This window comes from Notamacropus eugenii, chromosome 1 (genome assembly GCF_028372415.1).
Source record: "Notamacropus eugenii isolate mMacEug1 chromosome 1, mMacEug1.pri_v2, whole genome shotgun sequence".
Classification (NCBI taxonomy): Eukaryota; Metazoa; Chordata; class Mammalia; order Diprotodontia; family Macropodidae; genus Notamacropus; species Notamacropus eugenii.
The window spans coordinates 404,746,637-404,772,486 of record NC_092872.1 but is presented as its reverse complement, the minus strand read 5'-3'; the positions used below and the strand labels follow the sequence as shown (position 1 = coordinate 404,772,486).

General features: G+C 39.6%; 1 protein-coding gene across 3 annotated transcripts in view; it reads right to left on the bottom strand.

Moving 5' to 3' along the window:
• Nucleotides 1-25,048, bottom strand: part of ERGIC1 (endoplasmic reticulum-golgi intermediate compartment 1) — a 150,211-nt gene extending 125,163 nt beyond the window's left edge. The window contains exon 1 of one of the 3 annotated variants that reach the window (XM_072630980.1): nt 25,014-25,048. In XM_072630980.1, the coding sequence (XP_072487081.1) occupies nt 25,014-25,033 (20 nt within the window). In that variant the 5' untranslated portion in view covers nt 25,034-25,048. Of the gene's footprint in view, nt 1-21,101; nt 21,383-25,013 lie in introns of those variants that run through there. The other 2 variants (XM_072630982.1, XM_072630981.1) reach the window with 2 other exon arrangements.
• Between the last annotated feature and the right edge of the window lie 802 nt (nt 25,049-25,850).

The following is a 25,850-nucleotide window of genomic DNA, read 5'->3' as shown; positions in this document are numbered from 1 at the left end:
CATTCAAGCTGTTCTTTTAGTCATATTGGGAAGTTTATCTGTGGAGAAGATGAAGTTTGTTTGATTATATTCCAGTTCCTTTCTTAAACTGGAACCCATGGGTAAAAGCCCAGGTTCTGAAGAAATCTATTTAAAGGATTCTTGGTCTCAACACTGTGGGAACTTGTTTGTCTGACACAAGTCATAATTTTCTATACCTTATTAGATATTCTCCATTACTGATATATTATGGCTTTTTTCCCTCCCCTCCTCAAAATCCATCCTCATCTCATGACCAAGTACCAGGAGATGATCATGGTACTAGCCAGACTGACCTTGGGTGACCTAGTCTATTTCTGGGACTATATATGAAGCCTTTTATGAGAATCACTCACTATTTGTGTTGCTGTAAGCAAGTTATTTCAACTTTCTGAGACTTTTAGATATCACAAACTAGATGTGCTGTAGTCATCTTAAATTCAACATATGTAAAACTGAACTCATTCTCATTCTTCCCACACCCTCTTCTTTTCCTAACTTCTGTCTTACTATCAAAAATAGCAACACCCTTCTTGTTACCCAGGTTCACAACTGTGGTGTCTTCTTTGACTCCTCACTCCCAATTCAAATCAATTGTCAAGAGTTCAGGGCTTCTTAAACATTTTCTATTCAAGACCCCTTCGGTCCTTCTTGCTGTGATTACAACCCCATTGCAACCCAAAATTTAAGAAGCACTGGCTCAAGACCAGTGATTGGACCTTCAGAAAATCTCTCACATATGTCCTTTTCTCTCTTCTGACATTGCCATTAGCTTGGTGCAGGTCATCATCAAATCCTGCCTAGACTACTGCAATGCCTGTTGGTTGTTCTATTTGTCTCAAGTCTCTCCCCACTCTAGTCCATCCTCCTTTCAGCTGTTAAAATGATCTTCCTAAAGTGGCAGGCTGACCATAACATCCCTTCTCCCATTTAATAAACTCCTGGGACTCCCTTTTACCTCTAGGATCAAATATAAAGTCAGCTTTCAAAAGACTTTCCTAACCTGGTCCCTTCCTAACTTTATGGTTTTCTTGCAACTTACTCTCCACGTACTCTAGTAAAACTGACCATCCTTCCATTCCATTTACAGAATACGCCCTCTCCCACTAGCTGTCCCCATAATAAGTTAGCATTTATACTGTGCCTACTGCGCAGGCAGGGCAACACACAAACATCTTATTTGATCCTCACAAAAACCCTAGGAGGTAGGCGCTACTGTTACTCCCATTTTAAAGTTGAGGAAACTTAGGCAAATGGCACAGTTACTAAGTATCATAGCCTAGTTTTGAACTCAGGTTTTCCTGACTTCAGGGCCAACAGTCTATCCACTGTCTCATGCCTGAAATTCTCTCTCTCTCTTCTAGCTTTTCTGGCTTCCTTCAAGTCTCAGCTAAACCTCAATCTTCCATAAGAAGCCTTTCCCAGTTCTCTTTAGTCTTAGTTCCTCCCCTCATATCTCCAATTTAGCTTATATACATTATGTTCATATATAGTTGCTTTGTCCCCTCCTTTAGACTGTGAGCACCTTAAGAGCAGGAATTGTCTTTTTGTCTCTCTTTGTATTCTCAGTACTTGGCATTGTATCTGGCACATAGTAAACATTTCATAAATGTTTACTGCAAACTGAGGGCTTGGCTGAGATACCCTCTGAGGTCCCATTGAGATCTATTGAGTCAGTCAACAAACATTTGACTAAACTTTCATGTGCCAGGCCCTGGGTGTGCAAAGAAAGACAAAAAAGCTCCTGCCTGGAAAGAACTTACATTCTAATGGAAATAAGATGCAAAAAAATAGCTATATAAAAGATATAGTTAAAAGACAATCATATCTCTAAATCTGTCATCCTATGAACTGAGGGCACCTTCATTTTATGAGGAGGCATAGAAGGAAACTTGAGTGGAAAAATTAGCTTTCATTCAAAACAAACAAAACAAACCATGCATAATTCTTCACTGTCAAATCCACATCAATGACCATGACAGATAGCAGCATGACCCAACACTGACAATATTCTTGGACCTTCGCCATCTGCTCCTATGAGTAGCAGTGTTCTCCTGCCTTTAGGCTCAAGACTGGCTGGCAGCAAAGGCAGGAGGTTTAGAAGGTCTCTGTTAGAGGCTTGTGTCAGGATTCCATTGAGCTCAGGTGAGTGATAAATGGGCAAGATGTCAACGGTGGCAACAATGATCTGTATGACTTCACCACTACCTCTGTTCTCTGTTTCTGGTATGGGGAGGAGATGGATAAAGGAGTCCTTTGATAGGCTCTTAGCTGAGTTAATCCTGAATAAAAAAAAAGACACAGAATCTGGCTTTCAACGAAGCTTCTCTTTTTGACTCAGTCTACCAGAAGATTGGGCCAAAACAAAAACAGAGTTGGAGGGTGTGGTGTATGTGTGCAAGAATACAAAGGGAAACAATTCCTTAATCCATATAAATTGTTATAATAGTGGAATTTTAGGCATCAGCAACAGAACTAAGGGAAGAGAGATATTTTTAACAGGATTACATACGATTATAAGGGGAAACAATTATATTGAAATAGATTTAGTAAAGTATAAAAAAAAGTTCATAGACCCCAAGGTTAAGAACTCCCACTTTAAGGGCATAACCAGAAAAGAAGAGACTGTCAGATGAAAATCTGAAATACAAAGGGAAAGCTTCTCCCAAATCCTTTAAAGCATGGCAAATGGCTCCTTTTACATTACCTCACAGATACTACTTTGGAATTCTAGCAGAAATTGTTGAATTACGTGGGAGAAAAAGACTAGATCTTTAAATGTTAACACTAGAGGAAGAAATGTCTGTTGCAAATATAAGTTCAAAAGAACTCAAATACATTTCAATTAAAAGAGGTTAATATTACATACTCCACCTCCTACCACTCTGCACCCTATCCCCAGCCCTGCCACTGTGGAAAAACAGTAAAGGAACACAGAAAGCAAAGAAACCTTCAGTCAGAGAAGAAGGGAAAAGTGGGAATGAAAAAGAAAGCTAAGAAGAGGTTTCTTTGTTCTCTGAAGGTATACAAAATCCTTTTAGCCTAACAAGATACACGTACATTTAGACTCACTTTCAAATTATACCAGGCACACAAGGCAGCCCTGGGAACTTCTGGGGGAGGAAGCTGAGAGAAAGAGAAAAGGATCCAATTTGGGATTTAATTGGTACATTGCAGGGAATTGCCAGTGAATAGATTCCTTCTACCAATGAAGATGGAGATGAAAATTCAAAGTGGAAGAGGCAGAGTGCTTCAGTCACTAAAGCAAAGGTTCTTAACCATTTCTGCATCACAACCATCCTCAGCCCCACTCTTGGTAGTCTGATGAACCCCAATGACCCCATTCTCAAAATAAAGTTTTTAAATGAATAAAATAAAATACATAGGCCTATAAGGGAAAACAATTATATTGAAACAGATTTAGGAAAGTATAAAAAAAAAGTTCATAGACCCCAAGGTTAAGAACTTCCATTTTAAGGGCATAACCAGAAAAGAAGAGACTGTCAGATGAAAATCTGAAATACAAAAGATCTGAGAGGGAGGAGTATATTAAAAAATTTCAGAGGATGGTCTTTGATCCCCACTGAATTGAGGCATCTTTTTTTTTTAAATGAAGAGAACAGAAGGCAGGCCAAAAAGAAGTACAGACAAGCAGGATGGATTTGAAAGTTACAAGTTGAACTTATTTTTACTTAAAAAGAAAAGTAAGTTGTACACAATGGAGATCTGCAGTTTCATGTATGAGTATCTTTTATCTTTTCCACTAAATACATGGAAAAGCCCATTCCATTTTTTTTTTAAGTTCAGATAGGTAAGCAATAAGTATTTATTAAGCATTTATTATGTACAAGGCACTGTGCTAATTTTTTTTTAAATAAAAGAAAAAAACCTTAGCTATTATTTGCACAGCTGTTGGGTTGTCAGGGCCAAAGACTACATTACCTAGGTGCCAGCCTACTACGGATGATCATTTGCCATTCTTAGACAACAGATCTAGTTGGCCAGAGGGATGCTACATAAAATCCTGCCACCATAGTCTACGCTACCAAAGTTTGTGCTGTTAGCAGAATCTTCAAAATCCCAAGGTCATCCCCATACCATGATGAAAACACCTCAGGAAGACTTTGTGGAGAGCCTGCCTGTATGGTGGGTACTATCAATAGATCTAAAGAAAAACCTCCCAGCACGTGGGAGGCTGTTGAGGCTCTCTCTGGAGACAATTTATCAGAGGTCACTGACTAAAGTTAGACCAACTAAGAAGAAATGGATTGACTATGATCTTCAATACTGGATAGAGATCACAGGTCTCCAAAAGACTCACCAAAATATATGGTCACCAAAAATAGTGAGACAGTGTGGTACTGCAAAAAAAAAAAAAAAATGCACTGATTATGTTATCTTGGATTTGCTACTTACTACAACACTCAAAATATAGATATGTTCTATTAATGCTGTCTAACATTTATTTGAAGCAGCTATGCTCCCTGGCTAATACACACTTAATACAGAGAACTAAAAACAATGTGTGGGAAAGAAAGAGAAAACAAAGGAGGCATGTGGCAGAGATTAGTCATAAGGTGCTGTCAACGATTGCCTCCAGTACCACTTAGTGGCACTAGTGTCCAGGATGCCTACCCCTGGGCCAGAGGCTGACAATGAAGTAACTGTGACAAACGCAAACAGAATAACCACAGCTAACTCATTCTTCAACCTCATACTTCAAACCACATGCAGCATTTTCACACAGTCTCAGTTCTTCTCCTTATTCACGCTGTCATAGCAACACAACAGCAGACCCACATGACATGTTCGAAAGCCCCATGTGGTGTGGATGCAGCCTGGGAGCCACATGCAGCATCACGCCCCAGCAGAAAAACCGTAACCTTCCTGGGGTCTGTGATCTCCCCTCCTGTCCGCTCTGATTCACCACCACTCACTCTTACCTCAGATCATATTTGCGACTGGCTTCCATGGCAATGACCTATGTCAAAGGCAAGGAGACAATGGCAAGCCTGAATGGAATAAACAACCCTTATTGACAAACACTTTGGTCATCAGCAGGGTCCAGGAAAAGAAAGGACTAGAAAAAAGGCCAAGGCTTGAAAGATGAGAAGAAAAGAGAGGCCACTTCACGTAACGGAAAGGATAGTAGATGTGATGTCATAAGCCTTGGATTCAAATCCTGGCTCTGCTATTTCTTGCCTGTGTGACCTTGGGCAAGTCTCTTTCCTTCTCCTGGCCTCAGTTTCTTCATCTGTTAAATGAGAGGGTGTTGGACAAGATGAGCTACAAGGTCCCTTTCCAGCTTAATATCACATGAAATTATTATCCCAGGGTATTTCTTAAAACAAAATTTTCAGGGCTGAGTTTGGTTTCTGATTTATGCAGACACTGCTTCCAGTGTTACAAGTGCCAAAACTATGTAGCACTTTTCCCTTAAGACCATGAAACATTTTATCCTTACTAAGTGTTGATCAACCCTTTCCTAATCTGTGAAGTGCCAAGTATATTTTATTCCAGACCATGATTCTCAACTCTAATCCTGACACACAGCAGGTATAGGACAAAATTAATTTCAAAGGATCATAGATTTAGAGCTGGAAGGGACCTAGGTCATCTGGTCTAAATCTCTCATTTCACAGCTGAGGAAAATGAGGGCCAAAGAGGTCAAGTGCAAGGTCAGTAGAGCTATGACTTGAACCCTGGGCCTCTGATTCTAAAGATAGCACTTTTTTCACCATGTCAGGTTGTCTTAAAATTCAGTTAAGTATTTATTAAACATCTACTAGGTGCCAGGCACTGTTTTAGGTATCAAGAATAGAAAAACAATGAAATTATCCCTGCCTTTAGGAAGCTTCCATACTACTAAATTATCAGGACAAAATAATTCAAATTAATGTGTGTGTACAGATGTACACACAAACTGAATATATATTAAAATATCCTGAAGATAATTTTATGTTATAAATCTAGTCTACTATGTGGAGTATACACATATATGTTACACACACATATATACACATACATATATAAATTTAGGATCCGTGAAATCAATATTATAGATATAACTATAATAATAAAATATATCATATACTATTAATATAGACTACTGTTGATGTCTATATAGATAAGGATAATAGAGATATATTATAGATATATCAATAATATCAATTTCACAGACCCTAGGTTAATATGTATATATAATATACATATATATTTCATAGATGCTAGGTTACTATGTAATACATAATAAATAATTAGGTTAATATGGTTAGTGATAATATATAACATACTGACCTAGGATCTGTTAAATATATATTGTATACTACATATTAATATATGTTATGTGTATATAACATATATTAAGAATTCCTGTATTATACAATCTCTAGGGTCACTTTCCAGCTCTAATTTCTATTATGTTCTTTGTCAATGGGTTTCAACCTTTTGGGCACAGGGACACTTAAACCAACTTGAAATTAACCTCACATCTCACTTATTCTAAGGAACCTATCCAAGGAGATAACAGGTACTAACTGAAGAACAATCAAAGTTTTCAAATACGAGGTCTTTTTACTGTCAAGGAAGAAGAGAATAGCCAACTTTCCTTCCTCCCTTCATTCTGGGCCTCTCCCTAATACTCCCATAGGATTTAGGACTAAGAGGGAACTTAGATTTCATCCAGTATCAGTCTCATTTTCCAGATGAGAAAGTGAAGTTTCAGAGATAGGAGAAGTGACTTGCCTAAGGTCACACAGGTAGTAAGTGGTAAAGATATATGCAAAGAAGGAGAGCGTATTCCTCACGTCTCTCCACAAATGGTACAGTGGTTGGAGTTATAGCTTGTGAGCAGGGGACAAATATGTTACCTAACTGTGGCTGCCTTCACAAAGATTCATTAATTCCAAGAGAAATTAATTAACACTCACTCAGCATATATCTAACTGTGTGCCAAGAACAGTGGGGACTATGGAGATGAAGGGACAGTCCTCAGGAAGCTCAATGCTCCAGGCCATAATCACAAAAGTCTTAGTGGAAAAGGAGAGAACAGACTTTAAGGGATGGGCAAGATCTGGATAAGTCTAGAGAAGAAAAGACTAATCTAGGTGAGGAACTGCAACATAGGTAAAAAGAGACTGAAATAAGCAAAGTGGATCTGAGGAACAGTGGGAAGTGAGAGAATCAATAGTTAATATTGGGAAACAGTAGAAAATAAGGTTGGAAAGATAGAAATAGTCCTTGTCCCCAGGGAAGTGACATTCTATGGGAGGTACTTACATTTTACTGTCATTTTCCCCCTCAAACATACTGCCTCAATGTGTTCTGAGGATATCTCAGCTAAGGCTTCCCTAGTATTATTTCACATTCTCAAAGGCTACTTGCATATTTCCTTGTTCCATCTTATTTTAAAAAAAGTCAATCTGTTTATATCAAAAGACTTTTCAATGATAAACAGTGACCACCTGTCCTCTCCATCTCAACTTGATCTTAAAAAACTCTTAAAAAAATAAATCTATTGGTACTATGGGAAAAAAACCAAACAAACATTGGATCTGAAGTTCAAGGACCTGGGTTTGATGAGAGCTGTGTGCTTTACTACTCATGTGTTCAGGTCACTTTTTTTCTATGGGCTTTACATCCTTCTCTAAGAGATGAGAGTACTGGACTCAATCTGTAGAGTCATGTCAGACTTAAACCTTTGCTTCCATGAAAGCAAAAGTGAGGCAATAGGAAATTAACAGCACTCCAGCAACCTGGTGTCCTGGTGAAGCCTCCCTGTGTTCATTCAGCACCAGACCAACTTAGACGAGGCTATTTTCCATTTTTTGCTGTACAGCTCAGCAGGTAAACAAATGCTGTAAGCCCTGGCAGGCATGGCTAAAATGACTGAGAAAACTTGGAGGTGCTGCTGGATGAAAGGGGTGTTGTGAAGCATAGAGGGAACATCAGCGTGGCTTCCCAAAAGGGATGAATCACATCATTTCTGAGACAGATGCCATGGTTTAATTTGATCATACTAAGTACTAATCATGATCAGAACAGCAGAAGAGAGAATGATTTTTACGGCATTGGTTCATGTACTGGAGCAAGGAACAATTTAAGGGTCACTTAGGTCAATTCTTTTACAGAGGAAGCCTAGATAGGAAAAGGGATTTATTCAGAATCATACAGGTAATAAATGACTGAGACCACATTCAAATCCAGTCCAAATCCAGTGCTCTTTCCATTATACAAAGATAGAACACTTTACATGCTAGCAGATTATACATTTCTTATGTTAATGGTACTTAGTAATAAGAAATTCTATCAATCAACATACTGATGGAGCATTTATTGTTTATATTGTACTACACTTTAAGAGTGAGAAGAGAAACAGGAAGTACAGAAGTCTGGGTCCTCAAGGAGACTATCATCTAGTTGAAAGACAAGACTAAGTGACACAAGAAAATTAGAGAACAAAGCAGAAGTTGGGGTAATGAACATAAGGTCTCCATCACTGGTGGACTTCAAAGGGAGGCTAGTTGACCATTTCAATGGAACACTGTTGATGGCGATTCTTGTTCAAGTTCAGTTGGACTAGATGACCTTTTAGGTCCCTTCCAACTTTGAGATTCTGAGATCCTGTGTTTTGGTGACTTTCAAAGAAGATAAAGAAAAATACAGGCTGTATTCATCATGGGATGCTGCAGAAGGGAGAGAGGGACTTGGTCTGGACCTTTAAGGATGAGGGATTTAAAGGTGGAATGGAAGGGTAGATTCTTAGTCAAGAAAGGGGTCAACTGTCTTCCTTTTATGATCCAATTTTTAAATTTTGCTTTATGTTCCTTTTATGATCCAGTTTTTAAAAGCTTGCTCTTATTAACTTAAATGAAAAGAAGTCAAGCAAAATAAACAAAACCAGAAAACTAGATACACAATACAACAATGTAAGTGGAAAGAATAACAAAGCAATTGAAACTGAATGCCAGGAGATTTTAACAATCACACTTGGCACCAAAGAAGAGGTATGAGAAGGCATCTCCGTCCCCCCCTCCCCCCCGGTTTTTGCTGAGATGGAGGACTATAGATATGGAACACCCTGGATGTCAGACTTCTTTTGATGTGATGGTGGGTTTTACTGAACCATTTTTTTTCTCTTTTTTATTCTTTATTAGAAGGGATGGCAAGGGATACACTGGGAAAGACAAAGATATAAAAAGCAAAAGACAGCAATGAAAATGTACTTCACTAATTTACATGCTATTAGTTTATTGTTTGATCCCGAATTAGAATTCATAGTCCTAGACTTGGTTTACTTCACACATAACTGAACTGGCTATACCTTCCTTCCACAATGATACCTTCCACATATTATATCATTATTAGTAAGAGTAATCACAAAACTTCATGTTATTATAAATATTTTGGCATACCATTAAAAAGTCCTTTCAAATTCACCACCTCATTTTAAAAATTTTTTTATTAATATAGTTTGTTTTTATGTTACCTAACTTCTCCCTGTATTTTTCTTCCTTTCCCTTTTCAGAAGGCTGGCCATTCCTTATTACAAAGAATTTTTTAAAAAAAGAAAAAGAGAAGAGAGTAAAACTTTATCTTTCTGTGTGTACCTATATTTAATGTTCCAACTCATGGCTCCCTGGACCTCTGTAAATGAGGGGGAAGGAAGCGTCTTCTCATATTTCTTCTTTGGGGCCAAGCTTTTTTTTTTTTGGTAATCTTAGGAAAAAAAATTCATTTTCATTTGATTTGTGGTCGTTATTCCTTGCATTTATATAGCTGTAGTAATTGTGTATATTATTATTTTCTTTCCTGTGCGCTTTCTTCACTTTACATCAATTTATGTTGTCTTTCCATGCTTCTCTGCATTCATCATATTCATTTCTTATAGTACAGTAATATTCGATTGCATTCCCATACCACAATTTGTTTGGCTTTTCCCTAATTGATGGGCAATTAATTACTTTGTTTCCAGTTCTTTGCTACCATAGGAAATGCTGCTATGGTTTAGTATATGTCTGAGCTTTTTTATCAAAGATACCATTGGCATATAGGCCAAGGAGTGGAATCTCTGGGTCAAAGGATATGGCTGCTTTGGCTAATTCATTGGTGTAATTTCATATTGTATTCCAGAATTGCTGGACCAATTCACAGCTCCACTAGCAAATCATCCATGCACCTGTCTTCCCAGAACTTTTTTCAGTTTCAGCATTCCATTTCAATCTTCATTTCACCATAATCACCTCATGAGGTAGGCTAGACCTCCAATTCACATACAGAAATTGAGGCTCATAAATGTAAAAAGCCTTACCTAAGATGATAATAGCTAATGAGTGGTAACTCTTGGACTAAGATGAAGGATTTCATACTTCTAGATTAGCCCTACTTTGATCACAACAGGTTGTATTCTAGTGATGGAGATCAACTCTTAGCACTGTGTCTGGACAGATATGTCAGATCTCAAGTCAGGCATGAGAGAAGCTTTGTAACAATTTGGTAAAGCGGTGATTTTCAAGTCCCTTGAACTTGTACTACTTATGCACTGCATCAAAACTGTGTGTATTCATGAGAGTCTTGGATATGATCAATTCCAAGAGCCCTGGGGATTTCTTCTGTTGGAAATACCATATTAGGAAAGTCTTTTGGAGCCTTTAAGACCTGCATGATCAATAATACAATGGAGATCTCCTGATACCACCTCTAACACACCCAGAAGCTTCAGTCCTGTGAAACCAGCTACAGACTACCTCTGCTTATGAACACTTTTTATTTGTCTCCTACAGCTCTCTGAGGTTCCATCTCACCTCCTGGTAATCACAGATGTATAACCCAGGGATAGTTCTCCCTCAGCATCTGGAAATAGGAAAGCAAGAAGTATTATTGAGGGGGTAAGAGTTCATATTTGTATAACTCTTTGGAGTTCATAAAATACTTTTGAGCAGATGGAAAAAAGTGTTGTCTCTGGAGTCAAAGCACCTGGTTAAAATCCTACCTCTGAGACCTTGGGCAAGTCAGTCAACTTCCAAGGGCCTTAGTTTCCTCATTTATAAATGAGAAGCTTGAACTCGATGCCTCAGAGGGCCCTTCCAGTTCAAAATCTGTCATTCTATGTAATGATATGCTTTATTCTTAATAGTTCAATGCACTAAAGATTTATTAAAGCCTAGGTAGGCAGACACTTGGAGATTCAAAAAAAAAAAAAAAGAAACAGTACCTACCCTCTGCAAACTTACATTCTGTCAGGGATAAACAACGTGTACACAGATAAATAAGTACATGATAACTTGGGAGAGAAGCAGGGACAGGTTTCACATGAGTGGTACACAAACCCACCCAGATAAGAAATTCATAATTCTAAGAGTGAGTGCAATCCAGGTCTGAGGGAAAATACCTATAGGAAAGCACAGACACCAGAAATGGAAGGTCAAGACAGAGAGCAGCTAGGTCAGTTTGGCTGAACTGTGGATCGCAAATAAGTTAGTAATATGAAATGTCTAGAAAAGTAAATTGGAGCTATTTTTTGGGGGGACGGGAGGAGAGAGATTTTAAATGCCAGTCTGCTCTGGCCTAGTTATATCACTACTCGGCTTATGTCCCAAAGAGATCAAAGAGAGAAAAAAGGGACCTATATGTACAGAAATATTTATAGGAGCATTTTTTGAAATAACAAAAACTACAAACTAAGGGGTACACAATGATAAGGGAATGACTAAACAAATCATGGTATATTAACATAATAAAATGGTTGGTTGGTTGTTGTCCTTCATTCTCAGAGGACCAAAATGACATCACCATGATAAGTGGAGTTTCAGTGCGTATGACTGTGGGTAATCAGACCAATATGAGCTCAGAATGCTCTACCACAGATAATCTATGTGAACATTTGGGGTGGTTACTCCAGATTTGCACATCCTGCATTTCCTTTGTGCTATTTCAATTCTGCTTTGCTCATAGAACACAGCACTTTTTCTGATGTGGGCACACCATGCTGAGCAGTCCAGTGCCAGTGTCTTCCATGTCACACAATCAAATCCAAAGTTCTTGAGAGAGACCTTGAGAGTGTCCTTGTATCACTTCTTCCGACCAACATGTGAACACCAAGAAAACACAGGTGCTCCATCAGCCACTACTACACCATCCATACGTGGAACCATCAGTTACAACAAACAGAAAAGTTCTGAATGCTGTGGATAAGTTCACTTACCTTGGTAGTGTACTTTCCAGGGATGTACACATTGACAAGGAGGTTGACATATGCACTACCAGAGCTAGTTCAGTGTTTTGGAGACTCCAAAGAAAAGTTTGGGAAAGAAGAGGTATTAGACTGCCTACCAAACTGAAGGTCTACAGAGCTGTTGTGCTGACTTCATTGTTGTATGCCTGCAAAACATGGACATTCTACCAGTGCCACGCCAGGAAACTGAATCACCTCCATTTGAACTGTCTTAGAAAGATTCTGAAGATCACCTGGCAGGATAAGGTACCAGACACTGAGATCCTTGCTCAAACTAAACTGCCAAGCATTCAAACTATAGTAATGTAATAAAATACTACTGTGCTGTAAGAAATTTTTAAAAAGGAAAAATGGGGGGAAAAGTGAAACCTAGGAAATTTGTATGAACTAATAGAAAGTAAAGTGGGCAGTACAAGGAAACTACTTTATACAGTAACAAGGATACTGTAAGTATAAACAACTTAGATTTAAGAAGGCTAATCAATACAATGGTCAAGCATATTTCCAGAGGACTAATAATGATGTTACATCCTGACAGAAAGATAATGAACTCAGGATGTAGAGTGAGACATTTTTGGACATAGCCAATGAGGGAATTTCTTTTGCTTAACTATGCATATTTCTTACAAAGTCTTTCTTTTTTCTAATGGTGGAGGTTAGGGTGTGTAGGATGGATAAAAAAAAATTAGTTTTTGTTTATTGAAAAGATAAAAAATTTAGTCAAAAAGAAAACTTTTAAAAAATTCCTAGACTGAAGAGCTTGTATTTTGTCTTAACAACAATAAAGAGTGACTAAAGAAAAATAAGGTCAGGCAAGATGATTCCCATTTTACTAATGAAAACAGAGATTCAGAGAGGTTGAAGTGGATTATCTTACAACTAGTTAGTGACTGAGCCAGGGGGTCACTCCAAGTCTTGGGGATACCCAGTTTAATGTTTTTCCTCCACTGCAACATGTTGCCTGAAACCATATGGAATATATGCCAACAGCTATGCAACTGGTTTACAATACTAGTTTGACAGTCTATTTGCCATAGGGCAAATACAGGCATAGTCACCCAAGTAATTCATCAAGAGAAAACAACAGTGACAACTGCTTAGTTCATTATAAGCCCTGAAGATGTGGGATTCCAAGTCTCTACTGATTTCAATCCATTCACCAGAAATAATGATAGACAGTAATATTACAAGAATTCAAATATCCTAATTACTGATTGACAACTTATTATTTTCCAGCTGTTTAGAAAAGCTGTTTGGCCTTTTGCTCCAAGCAGAACTATAGGGAAGATTTTAGAAAGGGGGACAACAAAGAGGCCATATGACTAGGCTGAAAAGAAAAAAAACTGTTTGGATTCTAAATTGGTTTAAAAAGAAGTCATGCTACCCAAGTAACCATCATATCTAGCATTGGGCTCAGAAGGCAGAGATACCACGCTTATCAGATTTGCAGGTGACAAAGCCAGGATAGTTAACATACTGGATGACAGATGTAAGATCCAAAAAGAATAGACTAGAATATTTAGCTGAATCTAATAAGATGGAAATGAAAGTCACAAAGAGGCAAATTAAAGTCTAATATGGGGAGGGAGGAACTTCCTAAAAATGTGAGCTCTCTATAAGTGGAATGGGCTACCTCAGGGGTGGTAGGCTCCCCCTAGATGGGGATATTTGAGCAAAGGATGGTTGACCTCTAATCAGGTAAGTTATAACAGCAATTCTTTTTCAGAATATATTGGACTGGATGGCTGCTCTAATCTCTTCCAACTCCAAAAATGCATGATTCTGTGAATGTAAATGTTATTTTTGCACCTAACCCTCATCAGAGGTAAAGAGCAATCTTTCGAGAGATGCCAATGAGGGGGAAGGTAATTAATTAAACATGAACTGACTAAACAGGAAGGAGTGGGAGGGATCTAGGGAATAATAATAGCTCATATTTCAAATCATTTTTCTTCCATCACTTTGAGATTCTGTTGCAAGTGCAATTTTATAGATGAATAAACAGGTTCAGAGAGGGAGATTTGAGCAGAATACCACAGTAAGTGGCAAAGCAAGAGTGTCTACCCAGATATTCAGATTCTAAATCCATTGTTCTTTCTAGTACATCCAGATCAGCCTCTAAATGTGAACAAGGTTGGGAAACCTTCTTCCTGGATTTTTTGCCAGGGCAGGGCATGATTCAATCTTTTGCCAGGTCAACAGTCCATTTCTTTCCTTTTCCTTCCATTCCCCTCTTTTCATTCTGTGTTGGGGTTTGAAGCTCATAACCTACAAAACTGGGCCATACTGATTTATAATTGAATTCTGTTACTCTCTGCAAAAATGTGTCTGATGAAAATTTATATTCTCAATTAATATTCATAATTCGGTAGGCTACCATACATATATGCATTGTGCTAAAAATGTCTATTAGAGTCCATATTCTTTTCTCTTGAGCAAAGTTGAATCTTTTATTGAATGAGACAGCCTCTTCCCCTACCCCAATTCTCTACTGACCACATGTTCAAGATTCAAAGAGCTGTTGGCCCAGGGTGCTGTTAACAGAAAAAACTAAAACAGAAAAAGAAACCAAGTATTTTTAATGTCTCATCACTAGTAGTGAAAAAAAAAAAAAAGGTACCTGTAAAGTATAATTCAGTATGCTGAATCATACCTAATAGGTAATAACTATCACCTAATTAGGAAATATCTAACAGCAAATATATCCCGGGGGAAAAAAAATCTGACTTCAAGATATAAAAATCAGGCTTCAGAGTTCTTCTAAGTCTAAGACTGGGGAAAATATATTAATTGAGGACAGACAAAATAAGGCTTCTTGAAAAGCCACAAGAATGGACACAGGATCTCCTTTATTCATCTAGTCAACAAATGCTTATGATGTGTTGAGTAAAATACAAAATGCCCTTTTGTACACACAACATCCAAGAACATTCAATTATACTTATATAAAATATAAGTAGATGAGTATGGGAGAGAGGAAGGAAGATCACTTCATCTTCTTCAGCAAAATGAAAATGTTGGACTAGATGGTCTCAGGTCTCTTCTAGATGTGATGGTCTGATTCTCTGGGTCATTTCTGGCTTGGACTGTAGCTTCCATACTATGAGCAGGGAGTAAAGTCCTAAGCCCTCCACTGCTCCCACCCTCTTCAAACTTCTCTCAGCCCCAACATATAGTAACCATTGCTGATACTTGAGATTTCTATAATACAGGGGCTCTATAGCAGATGTATCAAACTTTCAACCAGCTACTCTACCACAATCAAATTAAAATGTGACTGGGAAATGTTTAACAAAATAAAGAAAAATATAACATAGATAATATTAATTTGTAGTTTGCTAAATCAATATATGACCAGCAAGGATCCATTTATTTGACTTTGAGACCACTACTTTGGAGAAAAAAATCTCAAGCATAACATTGAAACACTGACTCTGGAAATGTACTCTAAAGCTTGTTTATAGAAAAAGAGTGTTAGAATTGGAAGGGACTTTGAAGATCTGCTCATCTGAACCCCTTATTTTACAGGGAAGCAAGAGGGGATGGGGAAGAGGTCATTTGTGCTAAGTCATAATAATAATAATAGCTGACACGATTATATAGTTTGTCAGCTAATGTTGGACCACTTTATTCTGCTTTGACATTATCTGTGCAAGTCAACAAATATTTTTTAAGCCCCTATGGTGTATAAAGTACTACACTGAGCTCCAAAGGATATAAATTTTAGCTAGGATAGGTTCCCTGTTCCTGGAGCTTCTAACAAAATCTAATAATGCAGGACAGAACCTTGCCTTGGGCAGCAGGCTTTCTGGGACTTGGCATCATATCAGCTGCCAAATATGACCACAAAGTCCCACTCAACACTTCACTGTACAATGCAATTTGGACCCAGCCCAAGGGGATTTAATCACTGAAGGACCAAAGACTTCATTGTAAGGCATTGTCACTTCACATACCACTACCCTTTACCTCCATGCCTTTTATCTCTTCACACTCAGCAGCATCCAGAGCAGACTCAACCTGACTTATGCTGTGCCATCCAACTGATGCTTCTATTCTAGCCTGAAATGTCTGGGTTGGGAAATATTTACAGAAAGTATGCTACACAAGACAAAATCATGAAGTAAAATTCAGCTATGAGCACGCAGGCTTAAAGCAAATGCATTCATCTATAAAAACTAGCTGAATTCACAGAAATAAAGAACACGTCCCTGAGCCAAATGATCCTTCTCAGGTGTTAGTACTCCTTTCCCTTCCAACAACAACAACAAAAAAGATGATTTTGTATATGTTTCATATGCATTTTTGGTTGATGCTGCTGCTGCTGTTCACCAACCCAGAAGATGAATGTAAACTCCTAGAAACGGGGACAAGTTTTCATTTTTGTTTTTGCATCCCCATCACCAAGCACTGACTAACTCATAATTGTTGGTTAATATGTGTTTGTCAAATTAAAATGAATTGCTGAGCATGGGCCCAAGAATGAATCTTGACCAACGAAGTGGAAATTGTAATGGATGGGGAATCACAAGAGCTGGTGTTTTGAATTAAGACAATACAGTTCTTCATGATAAAATACTTAAGTGGTCTGGGTCTCAGTTTCTTCATTGGTAAAATAAAGGGGTTGATCTATATATATTTGACTTCTCTTAAGGACTTAATCATCATGTAAGTTGTACTGCAGTTATTTGTGTACACATCTCTGAACCACAAGCTTCCTAAAAAATATACTCCCTTCCAGTGCTTTGCACAGTAAATACTTACAATCGATAATTATTTATTAATCAATTGGTCAGCCAAGAAGCATTTATTAAGTACCTACTATGTGCTAGACTAAGCTCTAGGGACAGGAAAGGAGGCAAAAGATGGTCCCTGCTTTCAAAGAGCTTACAATCTAATGGGATTGTATTACAATGAGAAAACAACTATGTATGAACAAGCTATGTATAGGATAAAGAGGAAACAAGACCGGGAAGGAACTAGAATTATAAAGGTTTGGGAAAGTACTTACTATGCAGTGGGTACTTAGCATACAAAGGAAAATGAAACAATTTTTCCCTCAAGAAACTTAAGTTCTGCAACCATGATTTTAGAGGACTGATGATAACACTTTACTAGTCACTTCCTGACAGCAAGATGATGGATTCATGATGAAGGAGACATGCATTTTTGGATACAGACAATATGAAAATCTGTTTGCTTTGCCTGAGTAGCATGTTTGTTGCAAAGATTTTGTCTTTTGCCCTCAATGGTAGGGGTAAGAGAAAAGGAAATACATGCTTGTTAATTGAAAAATAAAATGAAATTTAGAAGAACCTTGAATTTTATTGAGAAGTATATACACATATACAAAATAAATATATTAGTTTTGTGGTGGGTTCGTCCATTGCCGAAGAAGACCGTGCCATCAGAGAAATAATGCACTTACACTTACACTTGCACTCGACTTTGTTTTTTTTGAGTGAGTGAGGGCTGTGCAGGTCACAAGCCTCACTTCTCCTCCAGAGCCATCTGAATCCAGTGACCAGATATTCATCAGGATGACTGGAGATAACCCAGGATGAAGCAATTAGGGTTAAGTGACTTGCCCAAGGTCACACAGCTAGTGAGTGTCAAGTGTCAGTTTTATAGTACAGCAAAACACACACACACACACACACACACACATATACATACATAGTATAGTCTTTAGAAGTCATTGGGATTCTAAGAGGTGAAAGTCAAAAAGGATTGCATGGCAGGTACTGGAAACAGACTCTACAAAAGAAGGAGTTGGGATATGACATGTGAATAACAGCAAAATAAATAAATAAATAGTATAATTAAATCTTAAAAAGAGTGCTTGAAGAGAAATAATGTATAAAAAGGCCAGAAGAGTAGGTTGGAGCCAAGTTGTTAAATGCCATTTTAGTTTGTATTTGATTCTAGAGGTAATAAGCAAGTGCAAGGAGCTTCTTGCCCAGATTAGTTAGACATATGCTTTAGAAACATCATTTTGGTATTTGTGAGAAAAACAAATTGGAGAAGAGATGAATTTTGTTAAACAAAATCTCTAAGGGCTCTTTTTAGCTCTAAAATTCCATGACACCCATCACTCCTTCTCCCCACAGTAGAGCAATGCTATGATACAATATTGCTTAATAGTGTATAGTTACAATGCATTTTGTATCCAGCTACATAATACTGCATGCTTATCCAAAGTTATTTTTGCAAATTCTTTTAAAAACAATTTAAGAATCACAGGATGTCAAATCCTATAATAAAGGTTATACTAGAAAAAGTTCTACTTACTGCATCATGCTGCCTCTAATTTAAGGTTCTCTGGCTCTGACATCTTATGAATTCTTCCTTATAGTGACACAATGCTTGAGCTTTCTCATAGGCTCTCTTCTAACTGATAAGCAATGAAATGGGCTAGAAAAATACTATCACCCTCATTTTACAGATGTAGAATGTAGACCCTGAGTAATGAAATAATTTGCCGAAGTCACACTAGCTACTGACAGAGGCAGGTCTCCTTGCTCTTCTTGGAAGCATAGTGGACAGAGCACTGTGCCTGGAATCAGGTAGATTCAAGTTCAAAGCTGGTCTCAGACTGGTAACTGTGTAACCCTGGGAAAAGTCACTTAAACTCAGTTTCCTCATCTGCAAAATGGGAATACTAATAGCATCTATCTCCCAGAGCTGTTGAAAATAAAATATTTGTGAAACACTTTGTGTACTTTCAAGAGCTATGTAAATGCTACTTATTATCATCAATCATTGCACTACCCCTAGATTACTATACTCTTGAAAAATACCTACACTGAGGCCTACTTTGAAGTGACTTCTACAGTGCCTGCTACATACAACACAAAGATAAACTGCCTTAAAATAGCAGCTTCCTAAAGGAGGATTAAGTGGATGTACAGGGTTAGCCACAGTCTTATCACAAAAAGATCCAAGCCCAGCACTAGCTCCCTGGTTACCTAGGTTTCCTCTGTAATAGCTTAACGAGATGCAGCCATCGTATAGAAGAAAAGCTAAAAGCCCAGAATCTGGAGTCAAAGGGATAGGCTCCACTCCTACTCTCTCCATTTATGTAACCTCAGACAGTTTTCCTCTCTGCGCCTCAGTTTTCTCTTCCTTAAGATAGCAAGTTAGTCTAGATGAAATCTAAGTCTCACCAGGCCTAATTCCTAGGGTAGCAAAAACAGTACAGTACAGTGGAGGGAGCACTGACCTCAGTCTTCAAGATCTAGGTTCATAATACTGCTGCTTGACCCTGACCAGCTGTGTGACCTGCCAGAGGTGGCATCGTACAATGGGGAAGAATACTGGTTCAGGAGCCAGAGGACTTGAGTTCAAAGCCCACCTCTGACAATTACTACCTGAGTGACCTTAGGAAAGTCATTTGACCTCCTTGGGCCTCAGTCTCCTTATCTGTAAAAGAGGGGAACTGAATTAGACTAAAGCCTTATACCTTTAGAGCTACCCAATTCCTCACTCAACCTCTCTGAGTTTCAGTTTCCCTATCTGTAAAACTGAGCCTATACCACCTGCACCTTATGTCATGGGGTCGTGAGGAACAAAGAACAACATATGTCAGGTGCTTGGGAAACTTTAAACTGCCATGTAAATGTGTTTTAAATTATGACCAACACATCTTTCCTATACAGGCCCTTTCATTCCCTCCAAAAAAAATAGAGGCATAATTCTAGGAGGTAGAAACCCTGCATAGGACAGAGCCCCATGAGGTATCAGGATCCTCTCCTTCACATTCAGGGCACAGTAATGGAGAGCAAAGGTTCTCTTCTTTTTCCAGCTACTACTTTTTTGGCATTTTTTTGCCCCTTCAAGGTTGCCCTTGATATTTTCTTAAACAAGATGTTACAAGAATACTAAATGGATGGCCCAGAACACACATTTGGCTGGTTCTAGGCCTGGCACTGCTCTAGGGAAGGTCCTGGACGTTCCCTTCTAAAAGATTCCAAGAGAGCGGTAGGTTAAGTAAACTTGTCTGCTTCAATCCATTTGACCACCACAAAGGAGTCATTGTGGCAGAAGTAAAAAGCAAACAGCAAACCCTGGGCCCTTTGGTAAGCACTCAAAAGATTACAATCACTAAAAACAAAGCCTTCCTACCATTTACTTCTTTTCTCCTCCCCTCCACCCCCCAAAGCCCTCCTCCGATGTTGGAATATTTACATTATAGGGCTAACATAAGTTTAGCTTTTAAAAAAACAAAAAACAGCCATTAAAAAGCCCATACATCTTTTTTCTTATAGAGTCCATTCACTCCCTCAGTCTCGCCAGTTTACCCTACTTCGGTTCAATATCAGCCCCAAGCTAAGGAAAATGTAGGTAAAAGTATCCCCAGATGTTTTCTCCTCACGTGGAGCAATGATAACTTTCCTTCAGTCTTAGGTTCGGACTTAAGTAACAAAGGGGCCTGCCTGGTTTTGGATGGGAAGCCTGGTCCCCTTGTTCTTGAAGGCTGCCATTCGAATTCAGCCCCCCTTCCCACCGCAAAAACCCAGTTCAAGGATGCTCTGCACCGGTTTATCTCCATAAAGGCAGAGGGATCCCAGTTCCCCACCCCCACCCCCAAAAGCAAGGGAGCAGGCGCCTGGTGTATTCCCTGCTTCCCTGGGTCGTCCTACCTGGAAAAGAATGGGGGGAAGGGGAGGATGGGCAGAGGACCAGAGGAACCTGATCTCCCTGCACAGACAGGAGGAAGGATGCGGTTTGGAGGCGCAGGGACTTTGACCTTTGTATGCACATGCAGACGCAGATGCTCGTAGTGGTGGGAGGTAGGGGCACAGTGGGAGAAGGGGGGGAGAGAGGAGAGGGAGGTCTGTGCATCACTCACCTCCTGAAGTCAAAGGGCATGTTGGTGCCGGCCCCTGGGAGGGGGACGGCCCCGAGCCTGCAGGGGACCACGGCGGCTGGGGATGCGTGGGTTCGGCGCCCGCCCCCTCCCCCGGGCCTTGGTCTTCAAGCCTTGCCGGCTTCCTAGCCGGGAAGTGACGGGGATTTAGGACGCTTTGCACCAGCCCATTGGGCGCTGGCAGGAGACGCTGGAGCGGCTACTTCCGCTGCCCAGTTAAAGGGGCCCCCGGAGCAGGCTGTGCGGGAGAACACGTGGGGATCCCGCTGAGGGAGCCGGGCTTGCTGATACGCTGTACTGCAGCGCGGGAAGGGTAGGGGCTGGGGGGCGGGAAATGCCGCCTTCAGTTCGCTTTGTTCGTACCTCCCCCCATCTCCCACCTCCAATACAGACACGCACAGACACACACAGACACACAGACACAGACACACAGACACAGACACACAGAGACACACACACACACACAGAGACACACACACAGAGACACACACACAGAGACAGACACACACACACACACACACACACACACACACACACACACACACACACACACACACACACACACACACACACACACACACACACACACACACACACACACACACACACACACACACACACACACACACACACACACACACACACACACACCCCCTCCTTGGTCTTGGTGCCAAGCAGCCTTCCAAGTGTTCCTCCTCTTGCGCAAGGGCACCTGCTTCAGAATCCTGTGCCTCTCCATCACCCTCCCTTTCCGCCTTTAGGGAAGAAAGGACCACCCCCGCACACAGCATACAAGGAGACCCCGGTTGGCATCCAGTTCCTGACATTTTTTCTATTTGACCTCTTCTACGTCCTGGCTTTCCTATCTTCAAGTCCCAGCTAAAACCCCACCTTCTTCGGGAACTCTCTTAATGCCAGTCCCTTTCCTCTTAAGTTGGTCTCGATTATCCTATGTTTGCACCTAGCTGCATTCATATTGTCTCCCTTATTAGTCTGTGAGCCCCTTGAGAGTAGGGACTGTCTTTAGCCTTCTTTTGTGTCCCCGACGGTTAGCACGGTGCCTGATCGTGCCTGGCACATTGGTATTGGAGTCGTTTCAGTCATATGGGACACTAAGTGACTCCACCTGGGGTTTTCTTTGCAAAGATGATGGAGTGGTTTGCCATTTCCTTCAGCTTATTTTGCACGTGGGGAAACTGAGACCAACAGGGTTAAGTGACTTAGCCAGGGTCATACAGCCAGTAAGTGTATGAGATCTTTCTTCCTGATTCCAAACCCAGTGCTCTATCCATTTTGCCACCTAGTAAACGTAATAAATGCTTATTGCCTGTCTGGAAGTGAGGACACTTTTTCTCTCGGAGCTTTATGGAGGTGGAAAATTCTGTAGGGACTCAGGATGAGGGGTCCATACAAATGTGGTTGGCTTCTTCCTTTGAAAGCCAACCAGTGTGTCCCAGTCATTGGGGAAAACTTGACCACCCAGGAGTCTGCGAATCCCTGTCACCACCTACTTAGGCCTGGCTAAGGTAAAAAGAAAAGAAAAGAAAGGAAAAAAAGAGCTTCTCAATCCTCACTTTCTCCCTGGCCTGAGTCAAGAAGAGTCAATGTCCAGAGCTAGGGTAACTGGCCCAAGATAGCTGAGTGGCCCATTCTCTATAATTCACTGTGAATGTAAATAGGCGTTATAGCTAGTACCCCACCTTTAACCCTGGGAGGACCAACTCCTCTGGCTGCTACACCCTCTTTTTCTTGCTTTCATTCAACAAATATAATATTGAGTATCTGGTGGTGCATTATCCCTTTGTTGGGATGGATATTAAGAGGCATAATCAGATTTTCTTGTCCTAAAAGGAGTCTAGTTGGGAAAGACAAGTTTTATACTCACTCAATAAGCATTTATTATGAAAAGCTGAACAAGAGCAATCTCTATAGGCTTTAAAATTTTATTTTCTCTACAGTAGTTCAATAAAGTAGGCACTGATCAACCAGCTAGGACTTACTAAGCACTTTCTATCAGATACTGTACAGTAGCATTATCTCCCTCTTAGAGATTAGGAAAATGAGGTTTAGAAGGTGAAGTAAATTGCTATGATCACATAGGCCGCCATCTGACAAAGCAGTCTCAAATTTATGTAGACTTAGAATTATTAAGCATTTAAGAGCATAGCACCATGCTAGACACTAGAGGAGAGATAAAAGATTAAATGAAGAGAGGCCCTGCCTTCATGGCTTACAGGCTAGTGGGGGGCACCACACTGACACAAATAAGTATAATGTCCTAGTATGCCTATCTTCCCTCAATCCCTCCACCACTGACTATCCCCAAATCAAGTCATTTTGTATCCCCTAACCTCAGTTTCCTCTTTTTTGAACTTAGAAGTTTGGTTTCTTTTAGCTCCAGGGTTTACGAATCAGAAGTTTTAAAAGAATGTTTCCTAGTCTAGTTTTGCAGTAGGAATCACAGAATTTCTGAGGCCAAGCCCTTTCACTTTATCCAAATGTAACCCTTAATTTTTCTCTTGAAGATTCCCTTGGGAAAGCTGTAAACAGGCACTAACTGGGTTTTGGAGGAAATGAGTAAAATAAGACTCACAACAGACTATAATGCAAATAATAAGTGTTTTGTGATGTCTAAGGGGAGAATTGTTACAGACTAGGAAGGTTTCATAAAGGAAATGGCATTTGAATGGGTCTATTTCAGATAAAGATTTACCTCAGCTAGATTAGATTTACTGCTGTCTGGTTTACCTAGTGATCTCAGAAGTTATCTGGTTTGATATCTTCATTTTACTGATAAGAAAAGCCCAAAAGCATAAGTGACTTGGGGAAGCTCAGACTGTGGCAGAACCGTTATTCAAACTCAGGTCCTCTGACTACAAATCTAGTGTTACCCTACTCATTATAGCTGATTGGCATAATGAGCAAATGAATTCCCCTCCTTTGTGGCTTCTAGAATTTTCTCTTTTATTACAACTCAACTTCTCTCTCTCAGCCAAAAGCCTCCCCAATCCAAATTACACCTAATCGGACGTGGCAGAACTCAGAGGTAAGAAGGGAGGTCAAAGGGTAAGACTCAGTGTTGCTGCTTCTCAACTTTAAAGCTGATAAAACACTGTGATACCATCCACCCTTACTCCAGAATGATATTACCACTATATGCTCCACCCTTACCCTGGTTTCCATAAGGAAATACTCTGGACAGTGAGTCTATTTTATTCATAAAACATAGAGCAATCATACTTCACCTTTTCTCTTTCCAAAAACTCAATTGACATCTCTTTAGAGCTTTTCCAAGGGAATCTTCAAGAGAAAAGCAGAGGGATGTACCAGATAAAGTGAAAGAGATTAAAAGATAATTACTGAAATTCTATGTTTCCTACTGCAAAACTAGAATATATGTAACATCCTGCTAGTGAAATCTCTAGGTCAATGGGTAGGGATTTCTTAATCTCTTTATTTGTATAATTCCAAATTGGTTTCCAAAATGGTTAGACTAATTTACAACTCTGACAACAATGTACCAGCATGCCTCTCGTTGCAATTCCTCCAACATTGACTCCTCCTGAGTCATTATTTTTACTTACTCCCTAGGTGACCTGGTACAAGTCAATTTGTATCCCCTAACTTGTTTCTTGCTTTTTGAACTGAGAGGTTTTCAGCTTCAGACCCTATGAATCAGAAAATTTTAAAAATTAAAAGGATGCTGTGCGATGAGGGTAACAAGTCAAGGACTTCTTTCCCTCCTTTGCTGTGCAGCCACCCTCCAGGTTACATGAGTGTCTGGCACTCTCTCCAAGGTCAGACACTCAGTTCAGTATTTCTTTTGGGCAGCTAAGTGGTGCAGTGGATAGAGCACCAGTGCAGGAGTCAGAAGGACCTGAGTTCAAATCTTACCTCAGATGCTTGGCGCTCATTAGCTGTGTGACCTGGGGCAAGTCACTTAACCCCAATTGCCTCATCCTGGGTCATCTCCAGTCATCCTGATGAATATCTGGTCACTGGATTCAGGGGGCTGTGGAGGAGAAGTGAGGCAGTGCAAGTTATGTCATCATTTCTCCAATGGCATGTTCTTCTTCGGCAGCGAAGGACAAACACACACACTGTATGTGAGCAGTTACTGTGGAGATTTTTTGGTTCTTACATTATAAAGACTTTGTAAAATGGGTGATAAAAAGAAATGGGAGATTGAATCAGAAGATACAGTATTTAATCCAGAGTGGACAAATAAATACTTGTTTACTTACACGAGACAAAATATTGTGCCTTGTTTGCTGAGAAGTATTAGCTGTCTTTTCGAAGAAATACAATCTTCGCCACCCATTTCAGATCAGAACGTCCTGACTTAAGCAAATTGGACACCAATGAAATACCCATTAAAGTATCCAAATTGCTGAAAAATCTCAGTGGGGAGCAACAGTTTTTCAAAAAAGTGAACTCAGAAAATGAAGCAGCTACTACTATTATTTTTCAGAGTTCTAAAGAAATCGATTTTAAACATCATTCCAAAGTACAATAAACTCATTGTTGACAAGAAATATAATATATCCCAGATATAAACAGTAAGAAAATCTGAAAAAAATATATTAAAACTTGTACTGCTTAGCAAAGTAATTTTTTAACATTAATGTGATTTCATGATTATTATAAATAGCCTCCCCCCAAGTCCTCTCCTCATCTACAGTAAGACTCACACCCGGCTGGATAACACAACTAAACTCTGAAGTGAAAGAA